The following is a 22,779-nucleotide window of genomic DNA, read 5'->3' on the forward strand; positions in this document are numbered from 1 at the left end:
ATTTGGTATTAAACAGTCACCTTCCTTTATTATAGGTATTCTAACTTTCCTGACTAGAAATTAATCTTTCTAGGGAGAAAGTCTAAACAATTCAATCAATTATATCCAAAGGACAGTTAACGTATTTTTTTTCAACTGTAGTAAGAAGTACAGTATATAATTCAAGAACGCCACTACTTAAAATACCAGGATACCAAGACTTTAAAAAACTCTTTATTATATTCATTTGATTGAACTTAAATGCTTAGTGTCCTGCAAAAGGTTCTAATCCACTTCCACAATCTTCCATATAGCAAACAGCTTAGCAAATGAGCAGATTGTGACCACTAGTTGACAACAGCTTGAAAGACTTTGTTGTACTCTTCTTCCAATCCCCTTTGAAGATTTATACCATTTTGGTGTAATGCTGAGTTTACATAAGACAGTAGGAAGCAACAGTGAAATGTATTATTATCATTGAAGGAGGTCAGCCTTATATGAAGGGGTAAATTTTTAATATGAAACACACAAATAGTCCACAAAGAAAACGGGATCAGATTTATACTGAATTTTCTTGTACTGACAAATTCCTAACTATATTATTCATTTGAATGTAGTATGGAAAAAAAAATTCTAGAGCTAAGAAAGTATTACCTAGAGTTTAATGTAGCATATAGATCTTGAAAATATCTAGTAGTAAATACTTCCCTAAAGCTGTACCACAAAGCCTTTTTCATTACAGAAGACTTCAAAAAAATTATGTATTAAATTAGGTAAGTTTTACTAACGATAAAAAAATAAAAAATTATCCATGTTCTTATTTTTACAACAAATGGCAATATATACCTATCTTCAAGAAGTAAATATATGTTAAGTGCTTAAGAAAGAATAGCTCAGGTCAGACTATATTTTGTATTTTGCTTCCATTTTCTGCAAGGAGAAAAAACAGGCATTTCCAATCAAATGGAGGCTACAACCAGAAGAGTTACAATTTTACTCACTCCAGGGTACTGGCTGGCATGTGGTGTAAGATTCTTAAAGGCCCACTGGATGTTCTGGTGAGAAGCCAATTGTCGAGTGAATGCAGGAGACTGTTCACAGCAGAGCCTCAGAATGCCGTAGTAGGCAGGCAGCATCCCACGGTTAAAAAGCACCACATCCTGATCATCATGGTCAGCAAGGATGTAATTGAAGGCAATGTTCTTGGTTACCACTGGGTTCTGAACAATAAGGCGGATATTCTCTGGACAGTCAGCACACACATTGTACCAAAATGAAAGCAAAGCCTGTTTATTGTGATTTGTAGCTATTGCTGGCTCAGAAAGTTTAGGCTGGAAAAGGTTCCACAAATCCATGAAATATGTGGAAAACATCAGCTTCTCAGTTTTGGAAATTAAACAGTAAGTCATAAAGCTAAAATAGGGCACTAGCTTTGTAGTGCCATGAACAGCAGCATCAACATAAAGTTTGGCTCTTGAGAGCAAACCAAGGAGCACGTTGTAGACCTGATGTAGGACTACTGTTGTGTCTGGACTGAGTGGAAGGTCACGGGTTGGGATGTGCAAAGACCTTGTTGACCGGAACATCTGGCGGAATGAATTGCTTGGTATAAGGGACACCAGAAGATAAGCTGCAGCTATAAAATGTAAAACAAAACTGTCAGATCCTTACAAGATATAAAAGAGACTGAAGAGCAGTCATTAAACACAAAGCCACTCTTAGTTTTCTTAGTTTAACTTCCCTTTATCAGTTAAAATAAATAAAATTTAAGGGACATGAACACGTCTTTTAATGTCTTTCTGCTCTACCACTGGACCCACAGCAATACCCAAGTTATGATGAAAACACACACTGCCTTCCATTCTCTCATCACATTTTTAAAGTGGCAACAACAATAACATTAGCCGAAAAAATTTTTAAACCTATTTTGATTAGCTTCCCCAAATGAAGAATTTTCCCACCTGTTTTTCATTTCATTTCTTCTCAGAAATAGTATGGCTTTATCGGAAAAACACAGCACTTGAGCCAGAAGACTACTTACAGATCTCTGACAAATCCTTTAATGTTTTAGGGTCTTAGTATTTTTTTTATAGTTTACAAACTAATGGTAAATTATTTTATAATAATTTACAGACAATAGTAAAATGCATTTACATTAAATTATAATGACAGAATGAGAACTTCTATCAAAATTCCTTTGTAACACACACACACACACACACACCCCAATTACAGAACAGTATGGAAAATATTTGAAAGTCTCCTAGATTAATCTTGTTCATCAAGAATACCTCCTTCAACATACTTAAAAAAATATTAAGTCTATGGTATTATTCTGAGAGGCTAATGACCCATTACTTGAGTCCACCTGTAAAAGAAGTTACTATGAATAAGATATAGTGAGCTAGGTATTTTATACATGTTGTCTTTTTTAATCCTCATGATGATCCTTTAGCGATAGAGCTGGAGTTCAATCCTAGACTGTTAGCAAATGATCCTAGTGCCTTTCAATAGAGCCTCCTCAAGGTCTCTAAAATTAAAGGACATATTTAACTCCTTAATTTAAACCCTTCCAATCAATTAATTCTGTCTGCTGTTTGATAATTTCAATTGCACTGCCAATAGAAATAAATGTTTTCAAAATTAACTGTAATCTATATTAAAGATTTACTTAAAATTAAATTTTATGTGCATACTACTCCATTTCTACATATTTCTTTATCTAAATATTATTTTGGTTAGTCTGTTTATAGTTAGGTTCAATTTTATATGCTTTAAAATTTTTTTAATGTATTTATTTATGCATATAGAACTGGGGTAAAGGCCAGAGGTGCAGGAGTGGTGAGAGGATTCATCAGAGACAGAGTGGGGAGCAGAACAGGCAGAATGATGAAGTGCACTGCTGAAAGGAGCAGTGACCAGACAGGAGAGGTCTGTTGCACCATGTGGGTCAACTCTCTGGCTGGGGATTGAACTCTCTGCTGAAGTGGCTGTGGCTAGCTCGTAGCGCTGCACTTTAACCCACTGTGCCACCAGGGAGAGCCCATCAAATTTTATACATTTCAAATGACTTGGCATATAAGTGTGGTTCTGATCCAGTTTTACATGTAACTGTAATTGTGAAAAATAATTTTTGATTAAAAAAAATACTTAAGTTTCATTAAAGGCCCATGAGCCTCCCACTTAAATTCCAAGATGAACATCTTGCTTTATCACATACCCAACCTCTTAATATATTTTTTAATGATTTATTTATTTTTGCATACAGAACTGGGGTATAGGCCAGAGATGCAAGGACAATGAGAGGATTCACAAGAGACAGAGTGGGGAGCAGAACAGGCAGACTGAGGAAGTACACTGCTGAGGGGAGCAGTGGGTGGGTCAGGAGAGGCCTGCCACGCCATGTGGGTCACCTCCGGGGCAGGGACTGAATTCATGCTGAAGTGGCTTTAGCTTCTTAGTGCTGTGCTTTAACCCGCTGCGCCACCAGGGAAGGCCCCCAACCACTTATTTTTATGAAAGCTATTTATGCTTTTAAATAAAAAATTAGTTCTGCTAGGGAGAAAATAACTTTTAAATTAGGAAGATCAAAATGGAAGAACAGATGATCTTGCTCCAACTAAGAGGTTCCTTTGGTTTAGTTTTATATAGAGAGGACATATGACAAATCTACTTCCTTTTATACTGACAACTCTTTGATTATAGGTTTCCACCATTATGCAAAAATGGAGTATTTCTATTTTGGCTTGGTGTTTTTCAGAGGCTGGGAATGCTCAAAAATTTTTCTTAATAAATTAATGACAAAAAATCTGTAGTTTAAGACATGTATCACATCTCTACATCTTTTCTCTAGACTAAACATCTCAGTTAGTCTTTAAAATTATTCTGTAGGATTTAGAATTATTTCTCTGTAAGTTTTCTTCTATACATGTTACTTTCTTACTTTACAAGTTATATTTACTTATTTCAACTACCTTGGGGCCACCTTTTTCAAGTTATAGTACATCAAAGGCAATTTTGTATATTACTTCAGTCCTCACTTTTAATTTTTAAATGATGCATTAAGTAAATAATAATTTATTTCCTAGTTGAACATCCAGGCTCTATTTTTTCACAATTAAAACTAATGCCATTAAGCATCATATACTGGAATGACTGAAATCGTATTATTGACTTAAAAAGGACAAAACACTCTTAAGGCTCTTTTTATCTATTGCTGACATGCCTTAAATAAGGGTATGTTAACTTACAATGTCACCGTAACATAAGAATGTCACTTCCTCAGCACTGTCATAAACATTAGTCATTAAAAAAACACTTTTATTTTGGTTTAGTATAATTTTTTCTTCGTTTCATGGGTAGAAGTCAGGACACATATGTTAACCACTACATCAATCAGCTCTTACAAATATCCCATTATGTGGGGGTTAACTAAAGGCAGGAAAAACAAGCCTTTGAGTAGGCATTATTCTCACATGGATAGATATAACTCACATCTATCCATCAATGAAAGGTATTCCCCACCCCACCCCCCAAGCCTTTCATGTTTTAGCAGGCAAAACACAGAGTTATTTTATATACCACTCCCATCTCATTCCCCTATTGTTAACATATATTAACCATAATATCGATACATTTACTGTGACAAAGAAACCAACACCAACACAATGCTATTAAGTAAATTACACACTATATTTCAATATTCTGCCCTGATGTTCTTTAAATTCTAATCCCTCTGTGATGCATGGCATTTAGTTGTCATGACTCCTTAATCTCCCCTTATGCTTGTAACAGTTTCTCAAAGTACTAGACTCAGTTATTTTTCTATAATGTCCCTCAAGTTGAGTTTGTCTCATGTCTATTACGGTTAGACTCAGTTCTTAGTTCTTTATTTCTGGTATTACAAGATATTCCAGGCTCATCTTATATATTCCCAGTCCTAGTCCTTGAATCAACCATTTCTCCAACCATTTTTCCTTTTATTAGAGCATAGTAGAAAGAAGTAAGAGTTTCTGGAGAAGATCACACAGGTAAAGTGTCCTCTGAACCACATAATACACAGGGTGCACACTAAAATCTTAGCAATTATATTAACCTAACCACTGGTTGAGTAAATGCTTGTCAAATGTTTTACTTGAAGTTACTTTCTTAGACCCCTATCTACTGCTCTTTGAAATAAAGTCATTAAGCTCACACCCAAGAAGGAAAGTTCTGACTTACTGGGGGGAAGGAGGGAAAAAAGATATATGTGCGTACTCACACACACAGACAGACAGACAGACACAGACACAGACACACACACACTATGTATTATAATATATATATATAAATTACTTGGAGTTCTGTATGGGGTATGTCTCTTATTTAACCAGTTATGGACTTATTTATAGCAGTATGGACTCATGGATATTAAGCTTACACTCTGGGTTACAGTCCAATGCCATGCTAATTTTTTTTCTTTAATTCAAATTGCTCCAGCTCTGGCAGTTGGGAACTCTTTCAGGTTGGTTTTTTGACATAGCCCCAGTCTTTACTTTCTGGTACAAGATATTCCAGGCTCATCTTATATAACGGCTGGAGAAATCGGCCAATTTTCCAAAGTGCTATTATTCCTTTTATTAGAGAATGGTGGAAAGAAAGATATTTGTGTATGTGATATATGATTTGTTACTGGAGTGTCACTGACTCTAGGTCCTCTCCGCATATAGCCAGGAAATATGATTTTAATGATTAAGTGACTAAAGAAATTTAAAATATTATCTTGATTGTTTCTTTGAATACTATCAAAAGAACACAAACTATATTTATGAGCGATTTTCTATTGTGTGAGATAACTTCTTGGTATTTGTAGATTTGATTATTCCCAGATCTTTGTTTATTCCCTTATGACATATGTACAATAAAGGTGGTGATCATTTAGTTTCCATAATTTCAGTGAATATTTACTTTCAATTTGTTCTATGTCATTACTACTAGTTTACGCAGTCATCTCAAGTTTCTTTTAAGGACATAAATTTCTGACCCTTTACTCCCTTCATAATCTAAAAATGTTTTGTCACTTGATTTATCAAGTGAAGAAACAAAAATGGCAGTGATGGTGCCATGTAAGAAAGGAGAGTTTCTTGGTGTTAAAAAAAAAAAAAACAACAAAACACAAAAACACTGTTTTAAGTTTTCTAAATACTAACAAAACTTTGGCTTTTAAGAGTATCTCCAAGAGCCTTTGCACTATACAACAATGGGCATTATTGTGGTGACCTTAAGAACAAAACAAAAAGTAAAAACTTGGAACAATAACAAATGGTTTGTTGAATTCTGAGTATTTGACTTACAAGTCCTCACTCTAGGGTAATTGTGAGCCAAAAGAAACCTCTCCACCCAGTTTTCCATATTCTGTAGGACCCAGCTGTGTGCCAGTTTGTTTCGGGGTGTCTGCACTGCCAACCAATCCAGACACTGAGAAGGATTGTATTCAATCACCTACAAACAAAATAACAGGAACAGAATATAATACCAAATGAATGAGCAGTTACTTTACTTACTTTTAATATGTTATTATTTGCTTAAAAGAGAAAACAGTTTTAAAACAAGAGCCTAAAATAAGTTCCACTCAAATTTTTCCCCCATTTTAAAAGTTACCGCTCCAATAGGAAATGTTCAATCAAGGTTTCTAACAAGATAAAATTTAATGTTGGTAAGTATATAAATTTATTTAAAAGTACTTTTATTTATTTAAAGTTTCTCATTTTTACTTTTCTTATTATTGCATGCCTAATGTGTTTCTATAAATGAAAATGAAAAGTACTTCAATGCTATGCTGTGGAGACTTCTTTCATGGGAGAAGGGACTCACAGAAATGTGGAGTAGGTATCAGAAAACTGGCTTACTGAGTGATTTCAATTGAGACTATTTGGCCCACAAAGACTAAAATATCTACTATTTGGCCCATTACAGAAAAAGTTTGCTCATCCCTGCCCTAGTATGTTTTCTAAATCTCACTAAGGAGAAATTTCGTGAACTCAACAATTCTGGAAATAGCAGGTAGTGCTTTCTTTCCTCTTCCATGTCTGTTAAATGCTGAAACAACTGAATTTATAAATCTAGGACTTAACACTCTTTATGGACTCTTTTTTGAGGGTAGGGAAGTAAAAACTAATTGGCTGAAGTCTGTTAATGACTATGAGAAAGTCTCTAAACACCTTGACAATTAACTAAGAACTCTGTCTTACCCCAAACCTTCTGACTAAAGTTTTTTTCTCCCCTTAACCTTTGATTTACTAAAATCATTTTGGGGTAACTAAGAAATACGTTAGCATTTAAAACGGCACTGGTTATATAATAAAGATAAAATACTTAGATAAGTAAGTACCAACACATTTGCTACTGTACTTACCTCCCATATCCTCTGTAGAATGTAAGATGCAAAGGGAGGCATTCCTGGAGGCCCACCAGCAAATTCCATTAGCATAGTCAACAATTTAAAGAAAGGATTGGCTGCCTGTAAGATACATACATTTAGATTTAAATCCATCTCTTTCAGCTGAAAAGACACACAAGGGAACTCTTCTATGCATCACATTTAAATCCGATATGTTACATTAGTTGAGCTACTTCAGTAGCACACTGCATATGAACTTAAAAGCAGAATCAGCAGCAGGACTAGTTCAGCTGTACTGGAGTCACATGTAACAAGACATGTCTTTTCTCTAGACATTAATACTAAAAATACAATAAAAACTCTTGGTAATAAAGCTAACAGGCTTACAAAAAAATTAGACAAAAGTTTTCTACAGCAACCTTTTATCTGAAGTATAATTTATATTAATAATATTAAAAGAGCCACATTTCCATTTAAAAAAAAATGTACTATATTCTTTTTTGTACCTATCTCTAAATGTATTAAGTGCTCAGGTAGGAAATGTGTATACACATTTAGGAAATGTGTATCAAATCAATCAACTTCAAAATTTAGTGTTACTGGCATCCTAGTACATTGAACTTGTATGTAAAGGAATATTCAATTGGGAAAATTACATTTGTGATAAGAGACATGAAGAGGTAATTCCGTTCAATTCAAGTTACACTCTCAAAAACAGGTTATCATAACATAGGGAAATCTTGCATTTTTTAACCCCAGGAGTATTAAGAATCATATGAAAGAAATGTCATTGTAGTTTTAAAAACATGAATTAACAAATGTCTACATACCTCTGGAGTCAATTTTGCTATTGATGTAAAAAGCATAGATACAATCTAAAACATAAAAATGGAAATTTTAGAATTAAAAAAAAAAAATCACCAGAAGACTTTAAGACAGCTTCTTAGCACTTACATGTTCTGCAAGTCGATTATTGTATCGACATAGGCTGAAAATCAGATTACATGTTTGTCTTATATTGATGCCATCACGAATATGTTGAAACAGGAAGGGAAATCCCTATTAAAAATAAAGTTGCTTATTTTAAAATGGTTATGTTATTCTGTGATGATAAAACTGTCTAGTATAGAAGAAGTATATTACCTTTCCTCCTGTTAATGCTGCCATGTCAGTCTGTGATAATGTCAAATGCCTGAAAGAAAACATTAGTGGATATAAATTTTTCTGTTTGTACTACTTTCATACCTTATTTGCATCATGATAAGCATCACATTGCAGATTCAGTTACAACCATAAAATGACTCTTGAACTGTCAGCTAATTGGACATGCTTGCTAAATTATCTTTTAGACAAATTTTCCAAATTCCAGAACTGGTTCATAGGCGTCCAAATTTAATTTCCACTTAGTTAACTTCATATTTTGGTATTACATTAGAGTGGTTTCGAGATTTTTTTTTAAATATAAAAATCTTCAAAAAAACACATACTTTCTAAGAAGTGTTATAAATTTTCACTTTACAGTTTAAAATTACTGCTTATTTCTTTAACTTGAGATATAAAATTACATACATAAGAGTACCCCACTACTCAGCCACAAATTTACCACTCATGCCCTGTCTTGTTTCATTTGTACTTCCCATTCATTCAATATGGATTATTTTGAAGTAGTTCTAGATATTTTACAACTTAATCCACATATGACAGTATCTCTAATAAATTTCAAAAAGAGAACACACTATTAAATGAACAAGTCCTTATCTAACAATACTCAGTGTACACAAATTTCAAGTTCCTAAAAAAAGAAAAATTATAGTTAAATTGTCTGAATCAGAATTCAAAGAGTCTTGTTACAACTGGTTGGAATCTCTCAGACTACAATTTTCCTGTTTTTAATCTTGCAACTTATCTGTTGACGGAAACAGGTGATTAACTCTGTAAATTTTCCAACTTTAGTGTATCCTTAAACAGTGTTTTAATATGTTTCTCCATCCCCGTGTCTCCTGTGAACTAGTAGGTAGATGTAGAGACTTGAGCATTGATTAGTTTGTAGCTGGTGATATGGACTTTCATCAGGAAGCAGAGGAAGCTCCCTGATTTTGTAATGCTTTCAGTCAATGATCATTTTCCAGACCCATTATTTCTTCTGGTATGTAAAATGTTGATATTCTCATTCCAGCATTCATTGCTCATTTATTAGCTCAAATACCTTTATGAAGATGAGGTGCTATTCCTAGAGTAAGAGTTGCTTGATATTTTACCTTTTAAAGTTTCACAATGTATCAATTTTGTTTCCTAAAATGTACCAAAGGCTGCAAATTTTGTTTTTACAGAATCATTATAAACTCATGGATTTAAACAACTGTGATTTGTTTTAGTCCACCTGAGGTTGTCCCATTTATAAACAGTAGAAACCTTAAGTTGACTATTGAGTTCTGACCTTGAACATGACCTCAGACTTTGATAGCCCTTACATGTTTTCCAAAATGACAAAACAGTCTAGACTTTTCATTAATTTCTTGCCCAAGACCTGGAATTGGCCATTTCTGCAAGGAAACCTAATTATTTTCAGCTGGAAATGGCTATCTAAAAAATACCATCCACTAGAACCACACATTAATTTGGGATTGGATCAGGTTTCTGAATGTTTTCAGAAAATGGAGGGCATGGGCATTTTTGGTTTGATTAATAAAAAATGCATTATGAACTCTGGTATTTCCAAGTTCAAATGTGGCTGTAAAGAAGCTATGTAAAGCCCTACAATTTGTTTTGTTGAAAATCTTGGTTCTGGCCTTCCCTGGTGGTGCAGCGGGTTAAAGCACAGCACTAAGAAGCTTAAGTCACTTCTGCATGAGTTCGATCTCTGCCTGCCCCGGAGAAGATCCACATGGCGTGGCAGTCCTCTCCTGACCCGCCCGCTGCTCCCCTCAGCAATGTACTTCATCGATCTGCCTGTTCTGCTCCCTGCTCTGTTTCTGGTGAATCCTCTCACCCTTCGCATCTCTGGCCTGTACCCCAGTTCTATATGAATAAATAAATCTTAAAAAAAAAAAAAATCTTGGTTCTAATGATAGTAATGATTACTTATTTGCTTTAGTTTATAATATAGTTTCAGAATAATAATTACAGTTATACTACTAGCCATATTGATTACTAAAATATTTTAGGATAATTTTATAATTCTTTCATGAGTTTCACACTAGAAATTTACACTTAATTTGTTTTAAAGTCACCTGAATTCATTTCTCCCCAGAAGCCATCAGTTCAATATATAGTTAGGCTCATTTAGCAGGTTACTAATTTATAATTACATAAAACATTTACATGATTCCAAAGCTAACTCTATTAAAACAAATGTATATAAAAAGAGTATTGCTTTCATTCCTATTCTCTCCCAGCTTGTTTCTTGTTCCTCCAATCATAAGCAACTTTTTTCTTAAGTTTGTGATAGTCTTCAACTTATTCCTGTAAGTCTCTGGAAACACCACTTGTCAAGTAAACAATGTGTTACCTTGTTTTATGTGTGTTTCTATTTAAGGGTACCTCCTTTAATATACAGTTGATTCATTAGCACCGGGTTCACAGTTAACATCACTATACTCATCCCTGAATGAAGTTTATTTTATTTGTAACACATGTATTTTTTTTTGTAAAGTCTTGAGCTTAGGAACACTAAACACTAGTTACCATATTTGACAACCATTTTAAACATCTAGGTCACCAATAAAAACATAAATGTTAAAACATGTACTGTGAAAGACATTTGTTTACAACATACGAATTGGAACCAAAAAGCATGTTTGGACATCAGATGGGAAAATGTCTTGGGTAACTCAAATTTTTTCCCCAGTCTGCACATACATGGTCTGCAGTTCATAAATAACAATACCAGTTCTATCGTACTGATTTTGGGATTACAGATAAATTTTAGCAACCGGTCAAAAATGTAAATAGAAGATCCATGAGTAATAGATTGGTTGTATAATCATACACACAAATCTCCCTCTTCACTCTCTCTACTTTACCCTTTCTTAAAAAGCAGCATACAATTTTCTCTTTTTTCACCTAGCAATAATTATCTGAGTGGTTTCTTCATGTTGTAAAGCTACAATCCATGCCTCCCTTTTTTAGCTATAGAGTTTATTGTGCAGATATTCCATTTTTTTCAAGTATTCCCCTCTTGGTTGACATTTCTAGTGTTTTGACATTACAAACATTCCTTCAATAAATGCACTGCATGTACATATGACTGAATTTTGGAGACAGATTTTCAAGAGTGGGGTTTTAGGTTAAAGGATGAATGCACATATTATTTTGCTACTGATTTTACTTCATAATACTTCAATGTATATTTCTAACATGACTCAGAGGCAAAAAGTCTTGGTACAAAGGAATGAAATACTTAGGCCACAGGAGTTGATAAAAAAGTGGTGTTACTTAAAAGAAATAACAAAAGCTACTGAGTAAAAAATGGCAAAACAATTACGAATAAGGAAAATAAACATGCGTTAAGCATTTTGAATGCTGAGACTTTTCACCTTTCTGAGCGAGACTGTTCAACCAAAAGAGCAACTAAAGCTATCATCTTTTCAAGGGCAGCTGGCCTGTACTTTTCTTCTGCGAGAGAGAGAATATCTTCTTCCTCCTCCTCTTCTTCCCCTTCTTCCTCTGATAACACTTCAACTTGAGGCTAGAGCAAAACAAAATTTTAATATACTGGCTTTCATGTTATCAAGAAGATGTATTTATTGATTTTTGTAATTACACAGATTAGGTGATGTAAGCACATGTCATGATCAAAAAAGGACTAATTCTATCTTTAAAAGTCATGACAGATGCCTCTTGGTGGCACAGGGGTTAAAGTCTTAGTGCTATCAAGCTATTGCCAGCCACTGAAGCACTAAATTCAATCCATGGCCAGGGGGCTGACCCACATGGCGGAACAGACCTCTCCTGTTTCTCCCATTGCTTCTATCAGCAATGTATTCCAGTAGATCCACCTGTTCTGCTCTCTACTCTGTTTCTGCTGAATCCTCTAATCCCCCACACCTCTGGCCTACAACCAAGTTTTTGTTGCATAAGTAAATAAAAATAAGCCTTCAAAAAACAATCATGACAATTTTAGACGTTACAGGCAGAAAAGTAAAGAACAATAATTCTCTATACTTGGACATTTCACTAACCTTACCTAAAGGGCAATACCCGTTAATATTTATTTCTAATAGGAAAGCTTCATGGAAGATAAATTAGGAAAGAGGTTTATGTGAGTATGATAAAACAGTTTTTGCATATAATAAAATGCCAGTTATATTAACTCAGAAATCCTTGTTGATAGTTTTCAGATAACCCAAATAAGTACGTATTTCAAAGACCTATTCAAGTAGGCTCTGAAATTCAAGAGACTGAAACATTTTATTATCTAACAAACCAAACAAAAGCAGTTTAAGCCAATGGACAAACAGGATGGAATTACATAATTAACAGTCCATGTTCTAAGAGGTATTATACAGTAGAGTGGTTAACAATTTAACTCAGGACTGTGACCAGGGAGCAAAAGCACGACTCACTGTGATCTAAAATAAGTTAGCTTCTCTATGCTTTAAGTACGTCATCTGTAAGATGGAGATAACATTAGCATTTGTATCTTGGGGCTGTTAAAAAAAGTTAGTTCAAGGGGGTCTTCCTAGTAGGCTAGGAATTAAGTCTCAGCACTAGTATACTGATAGCCGCAATTCCATCCCCAGCCAAGAAGCTAACCACATGGCACAGCAGACCTTGCCTGTCTCACCCACTGCTCCCCTTAACAGTGTATTTCAGTAGATCCACCTGTTCTGCTCTCCACTCTGTCGCTGGCGAATCCTCTTACCCCCCAAACCTCTGGTTATACTCCAGTTCTTCTATCCATCAATACATTGTTAATAAAGAACTTAACTCAAACAGACATGCTTTAAAGTATGGTCACTATAAAGAACACAAAAATTCACGCAGTGCCTCAACATTATTAATAGAACAGCTATTTAAATTTTTTGAAAACTCTGAAAAACCTAACAGTAGAGACATTAGAAAAATGCAGACAACAAAGAAATTCACCAAAATAGCACACTGATTGATATCACTCCAAAGAGGGTGGTGGTCATTTTGTCCATATTTCTTTGCTTTATTCCAAAGCCTTACCAGTGAAATTTTTCTATCTAAATAAATAATAAACAAACAAACAAATAAAACTTCTACCAAACTTAGATCCTGGGATATTCTTAAGATGATCCAACATCAAGGCTATAAGAGATTTTAAACATGACCGACCACAAAATCCCTGATAGGATCCAGAATTGTACTCACATTTTCAGGTCCTTTGGTTCCCATGTAAAAATGTACCATTGTAGATATGGCTTGCAATGAAAGCAAAAACTGGCTCTAAAAATAAAAAATAAAAATTATGACTTAAAAATGTAAAATATAAAAATGTTTGAAATACTGTATGTGTGTGTATACATACATACATACATACATATATATATTATATATATATTTTGCCAGAAAAAAAACAAGATAAAGTCTCACCTCTTCTTCACCCATTTTGGCGAATTCATAAAGGAAGGCAAAATACTCTGTAAGATGTTTACTGTGAGGTTTTACACCATGTTCCATAATTAATAACAAAGTTCTCACAAATCGAGTGACACATGAACGACCACCAATATCTTCCACTGAGGCATCCATATCGTCCGAACTGAAAAATATTTATGTTAAGAGAAAGTATGAAATTCAGGAAGAGTCTGAAAGGAGTTATTAAAAAGTGGAATTTATCTTTCATATTTGTAATAATGAATGTTGTTTATAGCAATATAAACAGCTGGATCTCAATTACTGTGAATGCAAACACAGTTACTTATAAAGGTTGTTAAAATAAAAAGCTTTCCCTTTTTGTTTTACTACAAATTACTTTAAAATATTCCAGTGTAGGCTTTTAGAAATATAGACAGGTCATTAAAAAGCTTTAAAAATAGGGCCCTCCCTGGTGGCGCAGCGGGTTAAAGCACTGCACTGAGAAGCTAAAAGCCACTTCCGCATGAGTTCAATTCCCGCCTGCCCCGGAGGTGACCACATGGTGTGGCAGACCTCTCCTGACCCGCCCGCTGCTCCCCTCAGCAGTGTACTTCGTCGATCTGCCTGTTCTGCTCCCCACTCTGTCTCTGGTGAAGCCTCTCACCGCCCCGAGCCTCTGGCCTGTACCCCAGTTCTGTATGCACAAATAAATAAATCTTAAAAAAAAAAAAAAAAGCTTTAAAAATAGAATGTATGAAAGATATTTCTTACCCATCTTCCATTCCTGGTTGTAGATAGAGATGAGCATGCACAGGTCTAAGTCTCTGAATCACATGGATACACAAACGCTGAAACATCTACATAAATAAAAATATAACAAGCAAAGAACCAATTAGTATCAAGAAGCAAAAACACTGAAAAATCATTATGTATTTAAATTCTTTGCTATCCATATATATTTTGTCCACAGACTATCTTTGAACAGTATAAAACTTTCTTAAAGTGAACTATAGGTGTAAGATATAATACAAAGTTAGGCTGAGAAATATTTGGTTTTAGAATAAGGGAAAAAACTACAAATTATAGGTATCAGACCCAGAGATTACTAAAAGCAAAACTTCATAAAATCCTTTTAAATAGTGGAGATACAGAGAAAATATAACTTAGCATTCATCTCTTTCAGAAGACTGAGCATTAACAGCTGTTACAAGAGAATTAATGCTGAGGAGAATGAAAACTTAACTAAATGTGGATAAATATGGTTGGAAAATGTAAACCGAAACTGTATCAAGATACTACTTTACATTCACTAGAATGGCTAACATAAAAAAGACAATAATGAATGTTGAGGAGATGTAGTAAAGTTAGAATTTTCCAACGCTCCTATTCATAAACTGCGGCATACACTGAGTTTGGTAGTTCCTAGAAGTGTTGTGGTTGCATGACTTAGTAATTCTACTTCTAAACATTTATTTTTTAAAATGTAAAACTTCAGTCCACACACATATTTCCATACATGTGTATAATGCAAACTTATTCAAAATAGCCCCAAATGAAAACATGTTAAATATTCATAAACTTCTGAATGAATAAGCAAAATGTGGTTTATCCATTAAATGGAATGCATTTGGCAATAAAGATATGGAAGTACAGTGCCTCCCTGGTGGTGCAATAGGTTAAAGCAAAGCATTATGAAGCAAGTTTGATCTCCAGCCAGGGAGGTGATGACCCACATTGCATGGCAGACCTATCCGCTGCTCCCCTAGCAGAGTATTTCAGTCAGTCCTCCTGTCCTACTTTCAACTTTGTCTCTAGTGAATCCGCACAACCACACCTCTGGCCTGTACCCCAGTTCTGTATGCATAAATAAATAAATTAAAAAAAAAAAGATATAAAATATAGATGTAAGCTACAACTGGATAAACCCTGAAATTATTTTTTTTTAATTTATTTATTTATGCATATAGAACTGGGGTACAGGCCAGAGGTGCAGGGGCAGTGAGAGGATTCACCAGAGACAGAGTGGGGAGCAAAATAGGCAGATCAATGAAGTACACTGCTGAGGGGAACAGCAGGCAGGTCAGGAGAGATCTGCTACGCCATGTGGATCACCTTCGGGGCAGGGATCGAACTCATGCTGAAGTAGCTTTAGTTTCTTAGTGCTGTACTTTTTAACCTGCTACGCCACCAAGGAAGGCCCATCCCTGAAATTATTTTAAACCAAAGATGACATTCACAAAAACCTCATACTGTATGATTCCATTTCTATGAAATATGGTCAGAAGAGGCAAATCCATGGAGATAAACTGATTAATAATCTAGGGGCTGGAGAAAAGGGACAGGATATAATGGAGTGGCTACAAAAAAATGTTTCTTCCCGTATACTATAAAATTATATGACAAAAGCACAAATTTGGGAATATATTAAAAACCACTAAATTTCACAACTTCTAAAAGGTTATGGTGATGGCACATGGGTGATTTGGTGATGAGAAACGCAAGGGGATTGCAACTGAGATGGAAAAATGCACAATTTTATGGTCTAAGTATTATGTCTCAATAACTACAAAGAGAAGTATTTCACATTAAATTTTTATTTTGCATCGTAAGTGAATATAATGTGACATGTAATTTTAAAAAAATGATTATTTCTTTATGCATAAAAGAACTGGGGTAGAGGCCGGAGATATGGGGGTGAGAGGGTTTACCAGAGACAAGAGTGGGGAGTAGAACAGGCAGATCTACTAAAATACTGCTGAGGGGAGCAACGGGCAGGTCAGGAGAGGTCTGCTGTGCCATTTGGGCCACCTCCTTAGCTGGGAATTGAACTTGTGTTGCAGTGGCTGTGGACTGCCACCAGGGAGGACCCGAAAGTCACTCCTTTTTCAAATAAATTTTTTCTTACCTGTCTCACAATTTGATTAGGGCATTTAATTAATATCTGCATTGGCCACCAGTCATCATCAGCCATACGATCCAAAAACCACTGTAAGAAAATAAGTCAACCAAAATTTAAGGGGATAAAAAGCCATACAGGTATTTTCTTTCAGTAGATGTTTCAATTATTCTAAGTTGTTAGCAAAACAGTTCTTTCAATTGTTAGAAAGTCCAAAATCTAGAAGTGCTTAGAGTCCTAGTCAGCATCACCTCCTTACAGAATTTCATGTCTGTCCTTATATACTTCATGACCCACATGATGGCAACCTGTAGCACTAATCATACACAGTCAGAAAACCATTTTCATCTTCGGTTTGATAAAGATCACAGACTGTTATACAATCTTTTGTTCCTGCTATTGTATGATCTGAATATGATTCAGTTTTTTTCTGTACAAAAACAAATTGTGCTTTCTTGGTAACAGCAAAATACACTCTTCTTTATGTTAAGCTAAGACAATTTCCCACTAGTTCCAACATATCTGTTAATCACATATTTATTTAACTCTTCTACTGAACTGTACTATCTATTCATCCATTACTACTAAGGGAGTTCCAGACACTAAAAAGATCAGTAAGATAACTAAAAGTAACAAAAAAAAAAAAAAAAGCTAAACCCTTCTGGATGTATCAAGCACAGCTAAAAGAAATTGTGAGGGGAAACAGAGAAACATTTAACACCAGAAAGCTGTAACCAGTAAAACACAAAATTGACAAGGAATGGGGAAAAAAGTAGACATTTAAGATGAAAGGAGATTTAAGAGACAAGAGCAAAAATGTCAACCTTGTTTGAATATTAAGGCAAACGAACTGAAAAAATTCATCATAAAATTAAGAGAAAACTGAACAGAAAATGAGTTAATAGATAATGTTAAGGAAACACAATTCTAGTAAGAGTGAATGAAATCATAGTCATTCTTATTTTTTAAAGTTCTACTAGAGACACATTGAATGTTTATGCCTATCTTTCTCTAAAAAGATGCAGGGATACAAACAGATGAAAACAAAAGAACTTTTCCTCTTATGAAATTGGGTGATAGTTACTAAGAGTTCATTGTGTATTTCTACTTTTGTGAATGTTTTTTTAAGTGCTGATTATGAAGTTTTAAAAGGGTATGCCTTTGTGTTTGAAGTTAATGATGACTTTCCTATTCCATTGCTACAAAGCATAAAATCAGATGACCTATTATAAGAAATAAATATTTCACAAATATCCTCTATTTCACACTACACTCCTATCTCTCAATGACTAGGAAGGCTTATTATCACACTCTGAGAGCTAATCAAAAATAATATTAAGATTGGAATTACGATTAAGTCATTTTTACCAGTGAACAGTTTATCCTTAGGGATATGTGTCATTATAATATAGGGAGGAAGGGATAAAACTGCACATGAACTGCTGAACTGGGAAATGCATGTTTTCTCAGAAGAGGAGGAGATAAAAGTTTTTTAAGTTCTTTCTGATAATATTCAAAATTAATTAAGAAATACCTGTGGTAATCTTTTAAATTTTTGAAAAGAAAAATTTTCTCCTTCAAATACACAGGGAAAGGGGAACTCAAGGATTTATATAAATTAAAAAAATCATTTAATCAGCAGAATAGATTTAATAAATAATAGATTTCTTGGTTATCACATAATTTTAGGAACAACATACACTGAGTTCTCTATGATTTATAATGGATGAAGCGACTTTGCTCTAGCATTTAAAAATAAAAGAAAACAAAACAAAAAGTGGTTCTTAAGCTATGCTATCTTAAGTAACCTAGCATTTATTAAATTATTCACCTCACCTCACAAGCTGCTTGACTATTATTAAATTGTTTGGTCAACAGTTCAATCCACTGAAGCATTGTAGGCTAAAAAAAGAACAAGAAATATATCAATGAAGGCAAAGATAATAAAACCCACAAGAAAAAAAATTCATTAAATGAAACACATACCTTTTCTTTTGAATGAATAAATGTCTCAAGAACAAAGGAAGTGCTTAACTGTAAGACAAAATAAAATCAAATAAAAATTATTTCATCATTTTAATTTTAAAGTAGTCAATTTTAAAAAAAGGACCTAAGGCTCACCTTTGCTGTCATTAGGGACACAGCCTTAGGATCTGGTAATGTACTGGGAATACAGCTACACAACTGCCACATAAACCTAGAATTTAAAAATATTATGTCAAAATTCTTACAGAATAAGATTTCTTTAAAATGTGTAACAACAACAAAAAATCTATTAGCAAATTTACCAAACTTACCCAAAATATGTATGCTCAAAAATATTTTTATCTTGAAGAAACTGCATGTTATCATGCCAAATCCACTGAAGGAAAAAATGTTAACATTAGATAGCAGAAAGTATTTACTTTTCTGTACATTTACCATTATTTTTATCAGACAAAGAAACTTTCTCTCTAAGAAGAAACAAAAAAAATACATGCACTTTTAAAGTCAACCTGATTTTTCCCCTAGGTGAAAGGAAAATGAAAGCAGTTATTAAATATGCTCAAAGTTGTCAATATTTAATGGTTACACGGAATGATAATGGTGTTGTACTTTGTAGGCTGATTTTTTGGCCTTCTCATTGTGTCTTTAAATTTTTCATTAAATCTAAGTAACATTAAATGGTTAATGCTTTGGGGGGTATATACCCTCAAAATGATGTCAAAGACAACAGAAACATCTATTCATTTATTTTTAAAAGATTTTTATTTATTTATTCATATAGAACTGGGGTACAGGCCGGAGATGCGGAGGGCGAGAGGATTCACCAGAGACAGAGAGGGGAGCAGAACAGGCAGATCTGTGAAGTACACCGCTGAGGGGAGCAGCGGGCGGGTCAGGAGAGGTCTGCCACGCCATGTGGATCTCCTCCGGGGCAGGGGGGGATCGAACTCATGAGGAAGTGTGGCTTAAGCTTCTTAGTGCTGTGCTTTAACCCGCTGCGCCACCAGGAAGGGCCGACAACAGAACATTTAAAAATACTCTGAAACACTACTCCATATGCTGGAGAGCATATTGCAGTGTTATAGTAATCACGGATTTCTGAAAATGTGGTTTGGTTTTGAAACTAAAAAGTAAAATATTGGTCTGAAGAGCAAAAATATAAGTAAAAACTGTCTTGTATTTTGATAAGAAAGGTTTCTATTTAAAAACAAAATGAAAATTTAATTCAGTTTGGAAAATCTAAATGAGGCATGAGTCTATTCATTCCTAAAAATATATAAAAGTGATTTTTTGTGACATCAGGCCTATAGGATGATACCTCTATAGAGTTTAGTTTTTCCTTTCCTTTAGCAACACTCTAAATAACTTAAACACGCTCTCTTCATTATTTGCATAAAGCATTTTTGGCTGGAACAAATTTATTATCTGATATATGATGTTAGTGGCTATCTTTTATCCCTCTAAAGATTTTAAACTACCTCAACTTGTTTGTCCATTACAGTATACTAATTCAGAAGCAGGTCCTAGAATCACATTATAGAGGCTCTTGCTCTGATATTTCAAATACCTTGTTACTCTTTGTCCAGTATACTATATTAATCCAGAACCAGGTCTTATAATCACACTATAGAGGCTCTTGCTCTACACTGATAATTGGAAGACCCTGTCACTGGATAGCTGGCTTCAAAGTTCCTCATTCTCTAGCATTTGTAGGCATATAGCTTTCTATTACGCAGTAACATACAGAGAGTTTGACATTCACAGATCACACTTCAGGGCTTTTTCAAAGCAACAGAATTCCATTACAAGTTTTCTGCTTTCAGTCATGAGCTCTGCTTTAGATTCCGTGTTGTAATTTCATAATTTTCATAAGCCCTGAACTCGTGGTTTCTAGATAGATAGCTGGTTTAATTTTGTTTCATTTCTGGATCTACAGAAATAATCATCTTGCCTTTTGATCATCCTTTTTATATTGTATCAAGAAAATGTGTATGAAATCAACGGGGCAAGTAGAAGTATGAAATTCCTGTATTATATTGGTCAGTACACATTTGTAGGTTCTTTCCTGTATTTATTAATACAGCTACTGGTGACCTTTTAGTTCCTAAAACATGCTAGTAAGATCATATCCTTCTGAAGTTGATATATAATGTTTTCTTTGCCTAGGGTATTTATTACATGATGAATTTTTTACTAGGAAGTCTGAGTTTAAGATTATGTTCTTGAACCATTTCCTGACTACCTGCCACCAGCAATCCCAATCATCTATCTTTTTAAGTACTCTCCTGAGAATCATATAATAAAGTAAGCAAACACATTGTAGTGATTGTCTTGGATACTTCCCTTCTGGAAAAGTCTGCTATTAACTATATTTTTAGTCCCAAAATCAAAAGGATCAGATTCCAGTTTATATCTAAAATCTATATTAATGTTAATTAACATGCTAAGAATAAAATAAGTGAGGAGCAAGGCAAATAGGATGGTGTCACTTACACTCCTAGGAATCTACCCAAAGGACACAAAAACTAATTCAAAAGGAAACCTATACTTGTATGTTTACTGCAGCTAAGATATGGAGACAACCTAAATGTCCCAAAACAGATGACTGGCTCAAGAAGATGTGGTTTATGCGTACAATGCAATACTACTTAGCAATCAAAAAGATAAACTGCCACTTTTAGCAACATGCATGGAGCTAAAAGGTATTTTGTTCAGTGAAATAAATCAGAAGGAAAAGGAAAAAATCAGATGGTTTCACTCATTAGAGGAATATAGAGAAATGGGACAAAAGGTCAAAGAAGAAAAAAAGAAAATTTGTAGGTAAACTATAAATCTGAGGTATAAGATCTATGGGAAAATGTGACAGGGAGGTCAAAGAAGGGGAGGGAAGAGCTTATGGGATTATGGTGACAGTTCACAGGTCATATGGTGGTGGAAGATTTGTGGGGACTACATCTCTGGGAGAAATGCGAAATATTGTACAAAAAAGAACAACAAAGAAAATTTTAAAAATACATAAATAAAATTAAAAAATAAAATGTTCTCAATTTTTAAAAGAATAAGAATCCTGAGAACAGGAAGATATAAGTTACTTAAAATTGTTTAAATCTTCATTTTCACCAAAAATGGGCCAGTTGTCATTAAATACTGCTGAGCCCAGATTTAGAACAAGGACTTGGTCTATCTGAACATGTTGGGGCACAAAGTCTTGCACAAAATGGAAATTATTTAATTTGGAAATCTAGTGAAAAAATCTTATCTTGCAGGTAAATCCAACTCAAAAGCTTAGAAGAATATAATATTCTTTTACAATATTCTGGAGAATTTTCTTTTCTTTTTAACCCTAACAAATAGTAGGCAGGGTATCAGTTAAGAGTGTTTGGGGAACAGAATTCCTCAGCTTTTAGATCTGACCCAAAATGTATTTATCAATCAGTCAGTAAAAGCTGAATTGTTGAGATGGAAAGACTACATTTAAAAAAAAAATATTTTTACATCATTTTGTGCATTTTTCCACCTCAGTTGTAATTCCCTTAGGCTTCCCATCACCAAATCACCCATGTGCCATCACTAGGAAGTCCACTGCATTTCCCTCCCCTCACTGTTTTTGATCCCATTCCCCACTCCACCCCCATAAATTGGAAAGACTACATTTTAATCAGATATACCTTTCTGGATATTTACTTTTTATACTTTTGGTTGAAGTTTACAACATTGATGAAAGACACATTTAGTTATGAATACTTTTTATAAATCAACATTACTACTCACTACATTATGAAACAAAACTTTATACAAGTGAGATACCTATTTTGTAATTTATAAAATACTTTAAATGCATTTCCAATATAGTCTACTTGTAAATAACATGTAACATTAGAAAAGGAACTCTTGTAAGCCTGTCACCCAATCCAAGAAGCAGTGCTCTGACCATCATCATCATCATATGATGTTAAGTTTTATGACCATCATCATAAAAACTATAGTTGAGCTTGCC

General features: G+C 34.3%; 1 protein-coding gene across 1 annotated transcript in view; it reads right to left on the bottom strand.

Moving 5' to 3' along the window:
- USP34 (ubiquitin specific peptidase 34) overlaps positions 1–22,779 on the bottom strand; it is a 216,771-nt gene that overhangs the window by 21,896 nt on the left and 172,096 nt on the right. Inside the window, exons 54-68 of the mRNA XM_004691429.2 lie at positions 19,094–19,158; positions 18,918–18,993; positions 18,783–18,830; positions 18,633–18,698; positions 16,806–16,886; positions 14,672–14,757; positions 13,916–14,084; positions 13,694–13,768; positions 11,893–12,044; positions 8,501–8,549; positions 8,312–8,416; positions 8,188–8,232; positions 7,373–7,477; positions 6,312–6,459; positions 981–1,615 (exon numbers count right to left, since the gene is read on the bottom strand). Of these exons, the coding sequence (XP_004691486.1) occupies positions 981–1,615; positions 6,312–6,459; positions 7,373–7,477; positions 8,188–8,232; positions 8,312–8,416; positions 8,501–8,549; positions 11,893–12,044; positions 13,694–13,768; positions 13,916–14,084; positions 14,672–14,757; positions 16,806–16,886; positions 18,633–18,698; positions 18,783–18,830; positions 18,918–18,993; positions 19,094–19,158 (1,905 nt within the window). The remainder of the gene's footprint in view (positions 1–980; positions 1,616–6,311; positions 6,460–7,372; positions 7,478–8,187; positions 8,233–8,311; positions 8,417–8,500; positions 8,550–11,892; positions 12,045–13,693; positions 13,769–13,915; positions 14,085–14,671; positions 14,758–16,805; positions 16,887–18,632; positions 18,699–18,782; positions 18,831–18,917; positions 18,994–19,093; positions 19,159–22,779) is intronic.

Source organism: Condylura cristata, unplaced genomic scaffold (assembly GCF_000260355.1).
Source record: "Condylura cristata isolate star-nosed mole 26May11 unplaced genomic scaffold, ConCri1.0 scaffold00031, whole genome shotgun sequence".
NCBI classification, from domain to species: domain Eukaryota; kingdom Metazoa; phylum Chordata; class Mammalia; order Eulipotyphla; family Talpidae; genus Condylura; species Condylura cristata.